At 38.6% G+C, this 20427-nt stretch overlaps 1 protein-coding gene across 1 annotated transcript in view; it reads right to left on the bottom strand.

Moving 5' to 3' along the window:
* Positions 1 to 20427, bottom strand: part of myom3 (myomesin 3) — a 47017-nt gene that overhangs the window by 8309 nt on the left and 18281 nt on the right. Inside the window, 16 exon segments of the mRNA XM_026370030.1 lie at positions 50 to 94; positions 479 to 585; positions 1048 to 1204; positions 1288 to 1402; positions 1724 to 1905; positions 3568 to 3694; positions 6585 to 6772; positions 7475 to 7596; positions 8834 to 9008; positions 9585 to 9768; positions 12142 to 12269; positions 13816 to 13869; positions 15129 to 15328; positions 16802 to 16943; positions 18747 to 18908; positions 19006 to 19146. Coding sequence (XP_026225815.1) covers positions 50 to 94; positions 479 to 585; positions 1048 to 1204; positions 1288 to 1402; positions 1724 to 1905; positions 3568 to 3694; positions 6585 to 6772; positions 7475 to 7596; positions 8834 to 9008; positions 9585 to 9768; positions 12142 to 12269; positions 13816 to 13869; positions 15129 to 15328; positions 16802 to 16943; positions 18747 to 18908; positions 19006 to 19146 — 2229 coding nt within the window.

Below are 20427 nucleotides of genomic sequence, written 5' to 3'. Positions count from 1 at the left end.
AATGTCAGCAGATCTTTAGATGAAAACTCTGTAATAACATAGCACATACGTGGGTTTCTGACTTGCCAGCTCAGTTCTTTGAGTCGTTCAAGGTCTGCAAAAAAAAAAAAAAAAAAACGTACAGCAGCTGAAGGTTAATTAAACTTTGATCAGGACTCCCATTTTGTTATACCGACATACTGTCAGAGTACCAGTGAGTGGAACAAAGGCTTGCATAGCTCTATTTTTAAAGCTGCCAATCTGGAAAGTTGATTGAGAACATATGCTTAGTTGAACAAGTGACCTTGTGGAAGTGGTTGTGAGAGGTATAATTATTTGCTTGAGAGAAAACTTGATAACCCCTAAAATTAAAGCGTCTGTACATTTCTATCAGCTGCCATCAGCTTCTAAAATAAGAGTTTTTAAAAAGTTTTTTTCATTCGGCCTCCTCTGTCTGTTAGTTTACAGCTTTCACACATTTCAACAAGCTTAATTTCACCTTCAGCTGTGAAGTCATAGCTGGATGACAGATTTGGGTTGTCGCCCATCTCCACCGTGTAGAGACCCAGATCCTCCTCAGAGGGGTCTGTGAAGGTGAGAACTGACCTGGTGGACAAATTGACAGACATGTGCGTCTTGTTATCCATCCACTTTGCTGCAGAGCCTGCTGCCGATGCTGCTTTGTGCTTCCACTGTACTTTTCTCCATATACTGCAGCACTCGCCCCCAGCCAACTGAACTTAAAATGAAATTAATTTAGGTTTTATATGCTAAAAATGAGAAAAACAGGGTGAATTAGAGAGCTGGCAGACAGGCTTCCCTCAAGCTCAGAACTGGGTTAATCCAAAAAGATTGCATTCAGAGGGAATCCCTGAGAGGAATACTCCCAAAATGCCAATTTACAAAGCAAATTGAATTTGTTCAAAGCACATCCAAATCCTGTTCTTTAAAAGTGTAACATCAGTAATGTGTCTCATGATATTTTGTCCATGCACAGTCCTGATAAGTGGCTTAATGCTGCCACTGAGACTGCAACCAAATACATTTTTCTCACATGAACAACCCTACCTATTGTTTTTGGTTTCTTCTCTGGCTCTCCTGGCGTCGATGGGCTCGCTGTAGTCTTTGCTCCAGAGGAGCTTGCTCTCATCGTCCATCTCATCGGCTTCGTAGCCCAAAAATATGAAGCCATCATTGTCCACACCAGCCTCAATGTTTTTGGTGCCTGGCGATGATAAAAACGAGTCTGTTCCTATAAAACCTGCTTTATTTGTAGAATTGCATCGTATTTACAGTATGATAACTGACCTGTTTTCGTCTGAGCTGTGACTGGCTCAGAGGGCAGGGAGGCACAGCCCACCCCAGCATTGCTGACAGCTGACACACGGAAACGGTAGGTCTTACCTGCCTGGAGATCTGACACCTGGATGTCACAAAACACACATAAAATATTTACTAGTCATTGTCATAACTCAGTATCAACTATTTAAACCTTTACAGCCACAGAAACATGAAGTAAATGAAGTACTTTGAGTTTCAGCAAAATGGGACTTTAGATGAATTTAAATTTAGTCATTTGTCAGACGCTTTTATCCACTTACAGTTACTTAACACATTCACACTTCAAACCATACAGAAACTGTTGGCCTTTTTAATCTGGTTATGGATCAAATAAATTACATAAAGCTTTAAATGTATGAGTGTACATAAAGTTTTATGCTTTACGACTTTTAAAGCTCGTCACCTTGTAATGTGTGTCAGAGATGGGTTTGTCATTCAAACGAGTCCACTTGTCTGATTCATCACCCTGGCTGATTTCCAGCAAATAGCCAGTGACGGGGTTTCTTCCTTCATATAATGGAGCTGCCCACAGCAGCACCAGGGAACTCTCTCTCACCTCCCTGAATTGCAGGTCATAGGGGCAACCTAGAAGAGAGGAGCAAGGGTCGTAGACGGACAGGTTGACACATTGTATGTGCGCATGTGTGAAGAATTAGGTTCTTATTGACCATAAACCAACCAAAATAAGGCCTATTTGTCACAAGCGTCAACAAAAAGAAGCAGACATACCAGCAAAGTCACAACCAGTACAGTGACTTTCCTTAATCTACCCCTACTGACTTCATGCTGCCACATGGTAGTTAATTTGCCTAATGATTTTCGGTCACTTATAAATTATTAACAGCATGGAGGAAAGCCCATTTGCCAAGATTTATGAGCTGTGCTTTAAAAGTGGCATGTGTGAGAGAGCCTCTCTGCATTTCCAATATTAATGTCATAAGATGCTGATATGAGCTGTGGAGCTGCGTATGGAGCCACCACACAGTGCAATGACTTTGTGGACGAGCCTGTGCACGTGTGGTAATGCTCAGGGTGTATGTGATTGAAATAATAATGCATGTACAACTGTACAGTGTATTACAGGATTTTCCCCTCCTGGTATGTCAGGTATGTCCTCCTATTCTATTGTTTTAAAAATCATATCATATCACTAAAATCATTTTAAACGTAACGTTTAGTGGCTGTTGTGTAAGAGACAGAAGAGTTTATAAAAATGTTGTTTGCATTTAAGCAATGAGGATGTTGCTGTTGAGATAAATCATCACACCCTCTTGTGACATATTTTGAGAAATATGTTTGATTTATATAAATTAAATCACAGTAGACAAAGTTGCTTTTACACACTCCACATTCTGTTTACACTGCATCGTTGATCCAATGTACTTATAAAGATTAAAGAGTCTCCTTACTATTTTTTTAAGTCTGAGTCTCCTTAATGGACGTGTCTTTTTACTCTGTGTGAGGTGTGTTTAGGGGGGTTATTTGTCATCACCCTAACCCATCATCTCAATTATCAATTTATTCATTATTATTAACTGTAACTAAACATACATACACAATTGCTATTTTCCTGAACCCAAACCTGTAACAAACTTGTAATAATATAATGTATAATGTAGGTCGTGAGTTTGGTTCGAGCTCAAAAACACTTCAGCAGCACAGAAACAAGCAAACAGCCAACGCAGTATAAGAGGTTAAATCATTCATACATCCCTGTCTCTAGCTTATTTCATCTACTGTACTGTATTATACACTTGACTGCTGACCTCTGCCTCCACTTAGTAATTTAATGGCATAATATACAAATACAGTTTTTATTCTTTATTTATTTTCTTGTGAACAAATGCTCTTTAATTTAAATAAAAATAAAATAGCAGTGAGTAGTAATGGCTCATCCAGCTGATGGATGGACTGAAGTAACTAGATAGTTTGGAAATTGCTGAAGTCCTCCTCCACTCAAACATGTTTTTTATAAATGTTCGAGGTTCAGTGTGCAGAAATGCTATTAATCTGCTGAAGGAGCAACTTTTTCTATGCTCCCTTTTAATCTGAGTTTAGGATGTGCACGTTTGAGACGATTGAGTACCTTATTTGTCTTCAACCATGTCAGGTAAGTGAGATATCATCCCTTTTATTTAAGGCGAGCTGCCCTCTAACATACCTGACACCTACCGGTGTGCACAGAGATTTCTATATTTCTAATTTCTAAACTTGTAAACTTTAAGTGAACTGACATTTTCTCCTCACCTGGCTCTGGCTTTGTCCACTTCTCACAGAGAAAAGCTTCACTGGCCTCAGACGGCTTCCCAACGCCGACCACATTGGCAGCAAACACACGAAACTGGTAGAAGTGGCCACTCGACAAGTTGCACACCTGTGGAGAAAGACAGGCGATAAACACTGAAATCGTAAAATGTTGGTAAAGAATGAGTCCACAAGAGAAGTTTAATACACACAAAAATGTTTACTTGCACTGTTTAAGTTGGCATTCATCAAAAATGTTACTAATATTTTGCAGCACCTTTGAGATTCTACACACAAACACACAGTTGGTGCTTTCTCTCACATGCACCTGTCAGCTCTTTCCTCTGTAGTAGATCAAGAGCAGGACTCTTTATTATCTATTCTTGGAGCCTTTAGGTGAATATTTTGGGTTATTATCCAGTTCGAGGAGCTGTGAAATGTGACCAACTGTGAAACTAATTGGAGACTCTGCTTGAAACTTTATTAAGAACACAGCACTGTGTCAATGAGTAGTAAGGCAAACAGCGCTTTTAGCCACATGTGTAAATTTAAATCACTCCCTTCTCACTTGCAGTGCCGCTGTCTCTGAGGAAAACCTGTGACATTACGCACCAGCAAAAGTTCCCAGCTTGTACAGTTTCACCTCTCCAGACTCAAGCATGAATTTAACAGTGTTTTAGTTCTGCTGCTGCTGCCACAACATTTTTTGCTGAGGCCCTGAGACACATTTGCTTTGCAAACAGAGGATTCAGCCTTATTGATCTATAAAAGCATATTTCCCCACAGCTACCACCTCCATCAGCATATATAGATCCTTATCCAACCACACTTCTTATCAGATTAATACACAGTCCACCCCAAAATTTGCACAGGCTTTCTGCCAAAATGAGTGAAAGAAAGTCATCCACCAGATGGCGAACAGGCTGCATTAGATTTATTGTTTTCACCCTCTAAGAGGAAACTTAGGTTTAACTCTGCTTGGGGTTTTGATATTCACATTAATGTAAACTTTCATCACAATTCTGAGCTACATGTATTTTATTTAAGTATTTAATACCTCTACTGGAGTAGATTTAAGGTGAAATTGTTGTTTTTTCTCCACCAATTGTATAGTTAGTAGTTACATTACAAGATTTTATATCAGAAAACACAAGCTTATTGGCCTGTGACCCCTAATAAATAACCAGCCTATAGCAGTAGATTCTTCTTTTTTCCTGCCCCATTAATCATCTTGTCAGATTTATTCTGTGACCCACTGGAGGAGGGGAAACCACTGGAATAAACTATTAAACTGTAAAGTTAAAGCTCTCTGCACATCAATCAACTACAGCAGGAAAATGCATGTTTATTGCATCAGTAATAACAATAATAATATTACTGAAAGTACATTTTGATGATAATACTTTAAGTGTCATATTGTAATGGAGTATTTTTACAGATTAGTACTTAAATTCGATTGTTTCCTGAAAGCTAAAGTTGTAAAAGTGTAAAAAAGAAAAGAAAAATTTACAGCACAATCAATAATCTAATTTCTCTATTTTGAATCCAGTAACTGGACTCAAACAACAGCACAAAACCGCTGCTGATGAAGACCCTGCACTCAACCACATGCGGAGAAAGTCTTGATGTACAGTAGCACAGTCATTTTCCTTCTAATTGGATTTGTCTTTGTTTTTTTCTGGAGCCAAAAACAACCACTCACACATAACACATTTGCACAATGTCTAATTACAGAGCACCTGTAATCTCCCAGAGACAGGTTAAAGATTTAACTTTCCTCTGGGTCTCCATGGACACTGCTTGTTGCCTAGTGACACATCCAATCGGGATGAAGCAGCTTTAGCCAATATTTCAATTATTTTATGGCAACTGCTAAATTCAGACATAACTTACCCACAGCTGGCTTCAGTTTAGCTAATACTAATGCAGTCTGCAACACTTCCTACCTTTCGTGAAGGTAATGATGGTCAGGTTGTTGTTGCTGTTCAACTGCACTTCATTACACACAGAGCTTTTTTATGCTATTAAGCATTGCTCAGTGTAGATATCAGCAACATTATATTATCCCCTAAACATCTAGTGTTTATGTAATGTGAAAAGAACAGTTTAACAGTACATTTAAAACACAATCAGCCTATGAGTTTACACATGGAGAGAGGAGACACTGTGATGCTAACATCTTAACAATGATATTGTTTATTATTTGCTAAGACTCAAACTTAATGGTTTTAAAAGGTGTTGGAGACACTGGGCTGTTTATCAGAGTGAAACATCCTGTACCTGGCGAATGTGCTAATTTCACATTTCTCTGTACTGGAGACCTTTCTTTTGTTTCTTTACCTAGGTCTCCACTCACCTGTGCTTAGCCTTCTGATATCTTTTTACTTTGTTGTGTTGTTTGTTACTCAGAGATCTATTGTCATGTGAAGGTTTTTACTCTTTTACCCCAAAACTTTGATTCAGTTCGAACAAAATATCAGTTTTGACTCAAATAACAGCAATTAAATCAAATTTACATTACCATCTGATTGATAAACGCAGTTCATGCATTACAAAACTCATTATTCAGATGATTGTGATTGGACACAGATATTGTGAATCAGCTAAAGATATAAATCAACTTTAAACACTGCCTATAAAAGGTTTTTAAACTCTTGAATCATGGTCGACTTATTTTGGCTTTGTCGTCACAAATTTACTTACAAAAAACCCAAAAAACAAACAAAAAACCCCCCAGATCTTAACAAAGTAGTAAATAGATCCTTACAAAGTAATAATTTAATTAATTAATTAATAAAAATATGAAATAAACATACACAGGTATTCGACTAAATTAACAAAAATCTATCAAGACTGAGGATTGTAGTAGGTTGTTAGTTAGAAACATTAAATTCAATTCACATTCTTTCCAGAAGTGGGTCAAATGCTTATCCACCCATTAAGATAAACTGGCACTGGACCACAGTGGTGGAGCAATCAACCGACCAGCATCCATGCCATCACGTTGCAGCTTTACTGACCTTCAGCTGTCTCTCTTTGGCAGGCTTGACGTTGACCTCTCTCCACATATCCATGCCCTCTTCCCTCTGGTCCAGATAGTATCCACGTACAGGATCTCCCCCATTACAAGCAGGTGCCCTCCAGCCCAACACCATCTCTGATTCGGTGCACAGCAGCAATGCGATGGCAGATGGAGCAGAAGGAACATCTGGAAAAAACAGAAGGGGTTTAATATGAAGTAAAAAATCTAAAGTGATAGAAGAGAGAAGCTATGCAGGCACCTATTCTTGCTAATTAGAATGAAAAATGCCAAAGACTCTTCGACAACTTCAGTCTAAAGTTGCAAATTCCTACAATAACTAACTCCAGGCCTGCATGAAAGAAATACCCCATTCTATTTAACTAAAATGTATTCCTCAGAAAAAATGGATTTTAGCCACTAATCCCCAGGTAAAAGCAGAATAGATGAGAGAATATTCTGACAGCAAATTGTAAACAAAATTAGATATCATTGTACTCTACTGCAGGCTACAGAAAGCAGATTATCTGAGAGCAAGAGGTAGGAAGTAAGAAGGATCAGTACACACGTTGATGTTGATGTGCAGTCAACACTGCACATCTCTAAACGAACCACATTATGAGAAGAAGTGACATGGAAAAAAGTTCTCATGAATATATCTTAAGATCCAGTCAAAACTCTTTGTATAAGTACCTTTATTTCACAGTCACATGACAAGAGAAGATGAATATTATTCTAAATACTACATTTATGTTTTGACTTATGTGTCAGGTGGATAGATTCAACATTTCAATTTAAAATAATAATAAAATTCACCTGTGCAAGAGTAACCTTGTGTTGCTCAGTGAGTAAAAGCATCAAAGGATTGGAAAGTTTAAGTTGTGAGCTTACAAATGGCTGATTTGATGATGATGGGACGAGACTCTTCTGAATAGTTGCTGTTTCCTGCTCGGCCCACAGATTTGACTCTAAACACGTATTCCCTTCGAGTCTTGAGACCATGCACAATAAACCTGAGGAGGAGAGATGAAGTTTAGGCAGATGTGTGTGGAGATGTGTGCAATGTGATTCCCTGCTTGAAAGCCTATTAAGCTAATAGATAATCATAGTGGGGTCCAAAAGTCTGAGACCCCATCAAATAGTTATTTTTAACTGAAGCTGGAAATAATCAGAAAGTTTGAAGATGTCACATCTGCTTGAGTTTTATCCCTTCCACTGAAACACACTTTCAGATGACACTCCAGTGGATTTCATGTCTTGTTCAAATAAATCAACTTGCAGCCGTTGCTCCTTTTGTTATAAACATGGCTGTTCCTCCATTTCCCAGCAGAACACTACTGACTAAGTAACACTGTGAATCATGGCATAAGACCTAAGTGAAAGAGTCAGATGTCAGGTTGTTATTCTGAGCAAAGAGAGGCTTTCTCAGCATCAAATCAGGGCTACACTGAAGGGAACAGTGTATGTTACTCTAAAACACTTTGTGGAAACTGGATCGGTTATATCCAAAGCACAATCACATCAGAAAAGAAGACTCCAATTAGCAAAAGCACCGTCAACACAGATTTCTTTGTTGATTTACCAGAAGAACATGGAGGCCCAAGAGGAACACAGATAAGTAAAATAATTAATACCTCATATAAATGTCTGGGGGTGTAGTGTAAATTAATAAATTAATTTATTATTTTTTTTATTATTTATCTTTATTTGTTTTCATATTTCTGTATCTGTGAACATTGGCCATTTATTTATCAATTACATTCAAATGAGTTTCTTTTTAATTTATATATTTATTTATTTTTAGTATGATGTTCATTTATTTATTTATTTCCTCTTGTGTCCTTTTTAGGCCTCCATAGAACAAGCCTCTGATGAGTAGATTAAATTATTCTAATCTTTTCTACAAAGGAGTTCAATCTTACATATTTGTTTTCTTACTTAAAACAAAGGAATGCCTACTTGTAACTCCTTGTACCTGGCAGTCTGCTTGTTGTAAAAAGGAGAGGACTGAAAATATGCATTAAATCACAAAAGAAAGAACAAAGATTTCTGCTTTCCAATCCTATTTGTCATTTCACACCCTTTCAGATTTATCTTGTGATTCTTTTTGTGCGCCCATCTGGTTGGAAAACTCTGATTTAAATCATTTACAGCAGCAAAGTACCAACTATTCTTCCTGCAGCTAACCGGAAACATCACAGCTAACATCCTATCACAAATAAAAATGCTTCAGTGTGTGCCCAGTGTCACCTGGTTTTGGTTAATGGCTTGTTGTTAACAGTCTTCCAGTCTTGTTTGTCAGTTTCACTGTAGTACAGATAGTATCCCAGGATGTCATCTTTTTCTTTGGGTTCCTTCCACTGCAGCAGCACAGAAGTGTCAGTGTCTCTGATGGCCATGACAGAGTGAGGTGGAGCTGGCAGAGCTGATGAGAAACAGATGAAAAACCATCAGCAAAAACTAGGAACGCTGAAGAGATCAAAGAAAAAGTGAGATAAAATAGAATCCCTTTCATTCTTTCTTTGATATAGAAGATTCACATGCAGTACACCTATACTGTGTATTGAGAAAGTCAGAAATTAAACGTTTGAGGCTACATAAAGTCAAAACATAAAGTTTCTGATGATTGATATCAATGTATTTACTTTAGTAGTGAAACATTTTAGTCATTACTTTCTTTTTGTATTTGTATTGACCGCTGGCTTTAGATCAAATATCCCCTCGGCCACATTAATGCTTCTCTAATCTTACTAAACTCACTCTACTTCTTAAACTTGAAGTATAACTGCATGTTGTGATCCAACACAAACAGAAGACATCACGGGTTGTGGAAAGATCTAAGGTGAACATCCACATAATGTCTGTCCTTCACATCATAAAACTGTGCATGCACAACCTCCTTTAGGTTCACTACAGTAGGTAAAAGAAGTAGCGCTAGAAAATCTAATTGACATTTACAACATGCAGGGTGATAAATGTGCTGCAGGACATTTTCACTCACCTTGTGGCTTTCCCAAGGAGATCGGCTCGCTTGGCTCGGAGGGGTCGCTGACACCGTATTTGTTGATGGAGCGCACTCTGAAGCGGTACTGCTTGCCCTTGACCAGGTCAAACACTGGAAACCTGGGAGAGTTTACCACCATGTCCAGACTGGCCAGCTCCCAGCTGCTCATTCCTGCCAGGGACTGATACAAGTACGACATTAGAAAAACACAAAGATAATTTCAAAAGCACTATGTGTTTCAAGGACGTGTTTATTATTCGGCATCCTTGAAATATGCTGGAAGATTCAACCTGCTGCCAAGACTGACAAACGCTCTTTAAATAGTCCCATAATTCATTCCAGTTTTGTTCCACCACTTACTCTGCAGTTAAATGATGATTGTCTTGTGTTTAGAGCAAACCATATAGCATACAGACAAGGGCAAAGAGGAATAAAGATTGGCAGGTTAGTGGGATTTGTAAAAAGGAGGCAGAAACATAAATATGTCCTCAGAATGACAAAGAGAACAATCTGCAGATAGAAAAAACTTTGTCAATTTTCAGGTAAATTGTGGACAACCAGTGACTCACCTTGACATCTTTTCTAAACATTTTGGCTGATGCTGCTACAATTTGCAGTGATTCTACTTTTCTGTTCTTCACTACTGTGTTTCCATCATTTCCTGCCCAGACTCCCATTTTTTAAGAGGAAAGCCTAACAATAGAACAGGGAATGTCAAAGAGATCAGTGATTATCAGTTGGTTGCTCAAGGGCGAAAGGGATATTTGAATGTGCCCTTCATTATATAAGCGGAAGTGAAAAAGCAGACTTTAGTCATTTCAGATGCCTTTGACAGATTTGACAGTTTTATTACCTCACTAACTTCTAAAAGTCCAATAAACATTTATTTCCTGTGGCAGTTTTCTGATTATTGGAGCTTGAAGCTGTTGGGTGTCTGAGTTGATATTAAACAGCCGAGGCCCTTTATTGTTGAAAAGAACAGGTCAATTTTTTTGTTATGTTGCAAGAAAACTCATTTTTGTTGTTTCGACCATTATTTTGCTATTTGAACTTTGAATCTTGACTCTGAAAAAACACAGATGACCTTTATTCCATAATTGTAATACTGCTACGTGACTGTACTGCAGTTTTCATAACAGGTCAGGTAGTTTTAAACAGAAAACCACAATCAAGGAAATCAAAACCTCCATGTCAAAGTGCACAGCATGAAAGAGAAACATCGAGGTCTGCTTGTTTTTAATGAGTTTATAAATTCCCATAGAAACTGACACAGTAGTGTAAGAGTGTGTGTGTATTTTTTCTTTGTGTCTTTAATTAGTGCTGTAGTCCAGAACCTTCTGTTAATTTGGCTCAAGCTGCAGCTTCGGCCTGAATAAGCACAAGAAACAACTGGAGGATGCAAGAACATTGTTCCTGATGTTCATTGGATTTGTAGGTAATAATAATTACAAGACCAAAAAGCTCCACAGCATTTTCACTTCCTCTGCAGATACAGAGCTTTATTAGCCTTCATTTGTAGTCAGGTTTCTGGCAACAAGATGGATGCAAGTCCAATATTCACTCTCCACCAACACCTGAAGGAAATATGTGCCTCTCAAGCTGCTAAATGAGAGTTGTTAGTCCAGCTGGTTCCTAACTTACCAGTGCAATTTACTGCACGTTTGTTTTTTAGCTGAAAGTAAACCTCAATCGAAAAAGCTACTGAAGCAGAGCAGTTTAACAGAAACTGCCGATGTGGGTAATCATTTTGTTGGCTTGTTACTAGCAATGACTCCTTTAACATACAAGTTTTCATTCATTGTCAATATAAAAATAAAATGTGGTCTACAAATTAACTTGGAGAGCCCCCCTCAAACCTGCCTAAAAGTGGTCATCAGTGGTAGTCTGCCCTATTTATTTGGTCACAGTTCGTATTTACACAATTTCAATTTAACTCACAGATCTTGAGACAATTTGCTGGTCACAAATTTAAAGTTCAGAAGATGAATTAAAAAAGCATCTAGGACCAACAAAGAAAATGTCCCGGCAGGGTAGTAGTCAAGACATGCACTGTATACTTATTAGTTATTCCTGGGCAGGGCCCATACTTACCTCAAGACTAAGATGAGATGAAGCTTCAGAGACATTTAACCGCACATTTGGTCAAAAGTAAACGTTAAATGTGCTTAAAAATGCTTCAATCTACTGCTGATGCACTTTACATGCTGAGTTTGATCTACTGACAGTATACAGTACAGTGCAGGTACAACAGTGTGAGTAGCTCAAATTGCAGCTGTCTATGACTGTCCTGACTGAGTGCACCAGCTTTCAAAACCCTTCATGCTGTCCCATTCTTTATTACCAAACAGTAATAAAACCTTAGTGATGGATTACCTACGTATTTCAATCCTTTTTCCAAGTCTCTGCAAGTTTATTTCTTCGTGCACTTCGACACAACCTAAAACTAAAGGCTGCCCCAGAGGTGAAAAATCAATGTTAAAATCGTAGGACTGCTGTATTCAAGTTATTGTAATATAAACATTGCATGTGTGGGTGCGTGGGAGTAAAGACTGACCCGCTCTACATAGAAGTGGAGCGGCTCCCTGCCTCTGGGTTCAGGCTCCGTCCAGCTCAGCACAACGTAGGTGTCGCTCACCTCGCAGGCGTGGATGTTTGTGGGAGGAAAAGGAGCTTTGACCTGACCTGCAGAGCAAATAGAATTGGAGGAGGACGATAAAGAGAAAGGTGAGAACAGTCAGAGAGAATGAAAGTGGAGTCCAAAAAGTGCTGGATGAGGTGCGCTTTTGCTTCGCTTTTTGTTAAATCTTTGCAACGGGAAATTTTATCCTTTGTCTCCTGGATTTGAATAAAAGCATACAATGGATTAGATTTAACTTATGGCCCCAATCTCACCTCTATTCCTCATACATAACACACTAGATAATGTACTTTATAGTCAAATTAGCTTGAGTCAGCACACTTTCAGTGACAATCCGAGTCAGCCAAGGACAAAGGAAGTGTTCAGATTTATTCACAGGTTTGTGGCTTTTGTGCAAGTCTTGTCTCTCTGTTTGTAGCCCCTGAAGAGTTAAAGAGACTTGCGGAACTGCAGTGGGGATCAGAAAGGAACTCCAGAGCAAAGAGAGTGCAGTGAAATGAAAAATACTGATGTGGTAGAGCTATCACGTCGGAGTGTGTGTGTGTGTGTGTGTGTGTGTGTGCAGCCCAGTCTGTGAGGAGTGGAACATTTTTCATAGCTCTGTAGCGAAGCACATTAGATTGGACATGAAAACAGGACTATGAGGTTAAAGGGCTGACATTCAACCCATACAGGGCGAACAGTGCAGGATTGAGAGACAGTTTTGCACACAGCACATTAACTTTTAGATGAAAAAAGGAAGGACAATGATCAAAAACACGTAACTAAAAAAAGTGACATTGTCATTGGTCAAGTTAGTCGCCTGAGCTCTATTAACTCATGGAGTTGAGATCAGTACTTATAATACGATGATGTTGTTGAAGAACGTCTGCTTTATACAGTTTTGCAGCAAATTCCTTTATCTCTGAATAAACAAAATTGTTTATAAATTCATCTAGTGCTATAAAACTGCAAAAACATGCTCCATTTTACATCAATCAAAAATGTACAACACATTAATATTATTCTTTTTCTTTTTCTTTGGACTCAAACACAGCATTGATAAAGACTGATGTTTGTTTCAGTGTAACTCTGTTATGCTCCCTGTCACTGCATTACTACAAAGCTGCACACATGCCTGCTTTCTTTTTCACACATGTACAGCACACATGCTTTTTACACTAAAGCCTAAAACCTCCATTAAAAAGAGAATAAAGAAAGAATCACTCTCACTGTTCCTCCTCCTGTTCCTTTATCTCGGCCTGTCTGTGAGTTACATTGCCAAGGTTATCAGCCCTCTTCACAGGCATCCACACTACCTCAGGCCATTAATGTGCATTTACCAGCACACCATCAGGGAGTGTTCATTCTTTTCCCTTCTGAAAATTGAACAAATGCTCATTGGCTCAGCTATACAATTACTGAACCTCGTTGTTAAATATAATATGAAGATGCATTAGGCCACAAGCCCGAGGCTACCTACAGGCGGAGGCGGCGGCACCCGGTGTGCCAGAACAACATGGATGCAGCTTGAAATCAGGGGTGAAAATGTTCAAATGTCATCTTTTTTATGGTTAAATTATACACTGAAATAAACCACAGCATTCTTACCTTCCAGCTCATCTTTTGTGATGGTGATCGTCCTTTCTTTGTCAACTTTGACCACTAAAAAAGAAGGAGAGGCAGAGAGAGAGGTAGGTTGGAGCAGGAAGAATAAAGACGGAAGACACATCAGGGTAATGAAGTTATATGAGAGCCCATGATAACACTATTAGTGATAATGTTAGAGGAGAAGCCACTGGTAAGAGAGCCAGAGACGGAGAGATACAAGAGGGTGAGAGAGCAACATGGAAGGAGGGAGAACAGGCCGGAGGCAAGTCAACCTTCTGTCTGTCCTTCATCTGTGTTTAATGATCCACATCAGAACCAGAGCCCATCTGTCCTCCCTCTAACACACACAGTCACAGTCCCACACACACTCACTAAACTACATTACAACACATTTGATCGTTTTCATCCTTCTAGAGTATATAGTGTTTCCCCTTTAAAGGTAATCTTCAAAGACAACAAATGTACCAGTCCAGGATGTATTAGTTACAGCAAAACCCTCCGACTGTATAAATAAAATGAGATCCACATGTGCACATTTACATCTGTTTTATCTGGAAGTGCTGATTTCTTTCCAGGTGAGGTGACCAGCCAGAACGAGTAGCTAACATATTGCGGCTTTTTATATTAGGGGATGCGATGAGTGACAGATTAAAATGAGTGAAATATTAAGAATGCAAGCGCTTCAATACAAGACACAGGAGGTCAGTGAATGGTTTGAAGGGCGTGAAAATAATGAGTCTGTGTGTACGGCCTGAGCAGTCTTCAGATCTCAACTTAATTTGTCACCATCATCCAAATGGTAGTAAGTATTTTGGAATAATAGTATTTGTTAGACTTGCAGATGTAAAAGTCCAGCAGCAGTTTACTCATGTTGACCCAGCCATGGATGTACTAAGAATGACACCCACTAACTTGAATGAAAATAGCTCACCTGGTACATACACCAAAATAAGTTTATTTGCTTTGGGCCTGTAATTTTGAAGCCCATTGCACATGTCCATTACTTTTTTTTTCTAGCTGGCCCCACATGTGCATTCCCATACTGCCAACAAGCTTTACATAACAATGCTGTAGTGCAAATAAAGCTCAATTTTTAATACCAATTTAGCACTGCATGCCTGTAATATTTTTGTACTCATAATAAACTGATCAAATTTGGCAGATTAGAACTACATACAGCATCTTTTGTAATTCTTCTTCTTCCTTGACAAAATGTGGTGCATTTTTTACCCACAAAGCAACACATGCACTATGCTAATTAAATGCTGATGCACCATTATCACAACACAAACAAGAGTGTGTAAATGTGGTACCCATGGTCCTGGTGTGTTCCAGGGGGTCCACAGTCAGGACGGGGTTGGTAGCCTTGGAGGGACGCCCTGCACCGGCCTTGTTAACTGCACAAACTCTGAACTGGTACAGAGTTCCTTCCTTTAGCCCAAACACAGGATAGTGGCACATTTTCTGAATATGTACGTTGCAGCAAACCCACTCCCCCTTGTCAAGGTCACGTCTGAGATAGAGAGAAAGAAAATAAAAGACTCAACTCAATTCTTCATGTATGACATTAATGCAGTGGTCTATTTACACAATGAAAGACGGGAACATACAAAGAGAAATGTATTAGAAAAATACATAAACAAAGCAGAAAATACATGATGTTTGAAGAACCTTATGTGCAGTCTGCGGGGTACAACTTAATAAAAACAGTTGTAATGCATTGTAGTCCACACAGCAACACATCTAAGTCAGAAAACACCCACCAAGGCTTATGATTGATCATAATGTGAAAATAATGGGCCTCCCAACACAGAAAAGTTTTTTTTTAAAGTAGACCAAGAGCTCAAATTATACGACATGGATAACAAACTGTTGCCACTTGCAGTAAACAAAGACAGAAAAGAGTACAGTTTTCTAACCACGAGGGGGTTGCTAGGGAACTGGAAGTTATCTTACATTTTTCTTTGCTCACCCAATAACCAATAGCATTCAGGAGAGGACTTCTACACTGAATACATAAGATAAGAAGGAACAAACAAAAATAACACGCACACAAAATACACATTTAATTAACATTTAACTATAACAAACACACATGAAGATGAACACGCTAATGCACAAATGAACTAGACAGTTACAGAAATGCAAGCATACGTTTTTCTTTTTCCACACATTACAAACAAGAGTGACACACAGATACACACACACACACACACACGTACATACACGTGCAGGACAGTCTTGATTGATTGGTGTTAGTGATAAGCGCAGCTGTTTTTCTCCAGGAGTCTTTGACTCTGCTGTTAACACACTGTTAAAGGCTGATAATTACTATGTATACCATCCATCTCATACGAATGCTGCCAAGTGGATATTAGCCACCACCACCACCATCTTAATTTGCTCCAATCCAATTACCGCACCAGCCGCACACAGACCAAGATGAGGTTGTCCTATTGTCTGAGTGGCTGTAAATATCAGTTAACATAGAACAAGAACCCCCCCCCCCATAAAAATATGGAGGATATTTTATTCAATTAAATGTTGAAAACATACAATGAACTGTAAATAAACTAATAATGATAATAACCAGAAACTATTTTGATATTGATTAAGTGGTCTATCTCTGAGTTTAGCTTCTTACTTAAGATAATTTGCTGCTTTTCTCTGTCTAAACCTATAAGCAAAGTAAATATCTTTTGTTTTTGGCAAGACCAACTGACAAAATTTCACTTTTCCAATGTTAGCTTGAGTTTTCAGGATAAGTTAAAGGTCAAGAAAATTGTGTTGTGACTATTATAGTTTATTTTTCTATATATTTATAATTTACCAGAGTGACTCCAATTTCTTTCAATCTACATAAAAATGTAAATTGAACATCTTTCATAATATTTTAAAAAACTCCTTCTCCTGAGGAACATTGCATGATAAGACCACACTTTATCCTGATGATTTGATTTTGATGACCTATCCAACTACTCCTCACCTTTCCACATAATAACCCTGCACAGGTGAGGCTCCATCAGCACTGGGTGGTTGCCAGGTAAGGAAGACATAGTCCTTGTTGACATCTGATACCTGGACAGAGAGAGGAGAGGCAGGACCTCCCAGCACTGCAGCTGACGCATCTGAGTAGAGAAAGAGGAAAGTTGATAAGACGAGAAAAAACACTTACACTATACTTATAATACCTACAGTTTAATATAAACTAACACTTAGGAGATAAAGCAGAATTTAACAATCAACAATTAAACACTATATCATTTGGGTCAAAAAGTGAAAGGGAACATTTTACTGATCCTCTGTTCTTTTGTCATGAAATATTGAGTATATTCTGACATTTTATAACCAGAACAATAAATCAGTAAATAAAAAAAAAAGATACTTGCAGCCCTACATGTTACTGAGCACATAGTATAAGATCACAAGCAGGGGATGTGATGCGACAGAGAGAAGGGAGAAAAAGAAATGAGCAAATTATGCTAAGTGGATGGGAGTGATAGGATGTGACATGTTCCCAAATCTTTTTCTTGAGGCTAAGAATAGATGTTTTTTTGTTTTTTAACAAAAGACTCAAGTCAACATCAAGGGCATCTCTTTCCTGTTTTAAGTTTGCATCCCTATCCTCTCTCCCTCCCTTTACTCCTGTACCTCCTATTTGTAATGCAAATACTGTATGATGGCCGAATAAAGAAGAAAATATAAATCCAATGGAGTTCGATGATTCACTAATTACTAGCTTCAGCTCTGTAATAAAAAGAGATCTTAAGGGGGTTCTTTTAGTAAAGTTTGTGTAAAGGTGTGTGTTTGGACTAGTATGTGTTAATCTTTGCAAATCATGCTCACGAATAATTCAGTTGCACATTAGGTAGAATATGTACTGTTCCTAAGCTTCCCTGGGTATTATATTGAAGATCATACAAGCTGCACTTACACATTTTAAATATTCAGTGAGTCAAGTGAGAGCTATTCTCAGGTTTATACTGTATGGATGCTGCAATGTAGCGGTCTGTATAGAATATATATTTTCACTGAACAAAGTTAACAAGCCCTCTCCTGCAGAACAGCTTGACTGATGGTGCAATCTCCCTGTATGGATCAGCGTAGTTTGCTGACAGGAAATGAAAGTAGAGCTAAATTCTAGTGAATACAAATTGTGTTTTGTAAGGACGTTACAGTGAAAACACCATTTATCCAGCCTAGAACAACAAATGATGATTCTATCTGCAAAAACATTTTTTTAATGCAAGGGTCTGTCCTAAGCATTTGTGAGGGTTTTTCATGTGTTGTGATGTGTTTTTCTTTTCAGAACAAAGCTCTGGCAGGCTGTTTACAGAGGACTCTGACATAATGAGTAAAAGTGTATAAAATATGATCTCCTGCTCCTAAGGCAGCAATTAAAACCTATTAGGTAGCCTGAAGTGATGCATTTGCATTATATAGTGTTTGCTGCATTGTTATTGGTTTGATATTAAATAAAATTAAACATGAATGAGCATTATGAAATCTGGCCTCAGTTCACCACCTCATCATCATCTCATTTGTGTCACCGATTTCTCCACTATCCAAAATGTTCATAAGCATGGACCTGAGTTGTATGTACATATATGACATGTATGGCCCCTGTCCACCACAATATTACAACCTGTGTATTTCCCTAAATGTTATTTGCTCAGTTGCCATGTCACCCATAAAATATGGAGCTTTGTTTTTTCATGGCAGGTGAGTAACATACATCTACTGGTAAAGACCATTAGATGCAGTTAAAAGCTTTAAAAAATGAATCAGTGAACCCGTTTTGCCAAACTACCACTTCCAGGGTTTAAAATCAAACTTGGATACCATCAACATGCTAAACATTTAATTGTAGAACACAACAAATACCCATGTGTTAACTATGAGTATGAAAAACATCTGACACTGGTCCCAACCTGTGACATAGACAAAAGCGCTGTGCTCCTGGATTCCATCCCACGTCCTCAGTCTGGCTGTGTAAACACCTTCATGTTCTTTGTGTGCAGCCTTTAAAGTGATGCTGGCCTTGTTGTCGACCATCTTTATGTCTACATTGTTGGACTGATGAAGCTGTATTCCTGGAGAATAAAAAAAACAACTGAGAAACCTACAGAGCACATCTAAATTGCCAAAACTCTGTATTATACAGCAAGAATAATCTTTTACAGCACTTACCGTCTCTGAACCAGGTGATGTCCTGCTGGAAGGGCAGCGGTGCTGAGGTGAAAGTACACTGCAGAGTGAGGCTGTCACCCTCTTTTACCCATGTTGGAGAGAAGGAGGTGCCAAACTTTGCTTCCTCTTGAAGCTGCATGGCTAGGAGAGTACAAATGAGCAAACAGTCAGTAGAAAGACATGGTTGAAAGAATGAAGGATGAGAACAAAATGGAGAAGGAAAGGAGATGATAGAGAGTCGAGTTGAGCTACAGGAAATTAGCAAGTGGTAAACAGGAGGAAAATGTTCAGATGAAAAGTAAAAAGAAGCCTTGAGAAAGAAAAATGAAAAGGAGAAAAGCATTTTTCATCAACACAGTGTACTGCACACACTCAATGTTCTCCCTCATGCTGGGCAAAGATAAAACTGATATCAAAAAGTAGGTCCACTCCAGACGGTAGGGACTTTGAGGCGGTTGTTGCTTCATAAAAATGCGCAGAGTTCCTTAGCACTACAAAGTCAAGAAGCATGATAGGTGAAGGGGAGAGGATCAGGAAGCTGAGGAAGTGCAGAGCAAAGCAGCAGCCCAGAAGAAGTACTAATTACTTATGATATGAAAAGAGATTTCAGTAAAATCTCCACAGATCGGTGAGTCAGGTCATGAAACAACTAAGTATGTTTGTTTGATGACATCGGTTTCTCATTTTTCTCTGCATGCTAAAACGCTAATAAGGACTTCTCTAGTTTTCTTCCAATACTGGCAGGAAGTGAAACTAAACAATGAAAGGGGCTTAATTAACTCTTAAGCAAACTGGCACCATAATAGACAAAAAAAAATCGACTTCATCCAGGAAAGCACAGAGACAGAGAACAGTAAGGAGAGGCATCTCCTGGAGGAAACAGCAGAGGCCAGTACAAAAGCTGAATATGTGGCAAACTTGTTTTGGAAGCGAACAATTCCTGACAAGTCATTCCTTCAGCTGCTATTCTCTCACTTGTCAAAGCACTGAAGCGATACAGCCTGGAAGTGAGAGATACGTGTGCCGTGAGGTCTTGTCAAATCCCATTCTCAGAATGAATCTGAGAGACTGTGGCATGTTTTTTTTATAATGATCTTGTTCTGCTTAGTGGTGTAGGCTATCACAGGAGTGTGTGTTGTTCTATTAAAACACTTACGTTTTTGTTTACCCGTCACTCAGATGCTCAACCCCCTGCTTCCCTCAGCACAATGATGTGATTATGATAAACTCGCCACAGTTGGGCTTTCGTTTTATTGAGTGATTCATGTTGGAAAATTTGATCTGCTCCATGTGAGATAATGAAATATCAGTTAGATAAAAATAGCAGCATGTAATTCTTCAGCACATTTCTGCAGCCAACAGGCCCTGATGCTATTACATGCTGATAAAACTTTATTTCAAATTGAAACTTAATTTTTTGTG

Source organism: Anabas testudineus, chromosome 16, assembly GCF_900324465.2.
Source record: "Anabas testudineus chromosome 16, fAnaTes1.2, whole genome shotgun sequence".
Taxonomy (NCBI): domain Eukaryota; kingdom Metazoa; phylum Chordata; class Actinopteri; order Anabantiformes; family Anabantidae; genus Anabas; species Anabas testudineus.
The sequence above is the reverse complement of the archived record's forward strand: the minus strand, read 5'-3'. Positions and strand labels throughout refer to the sequence as shown.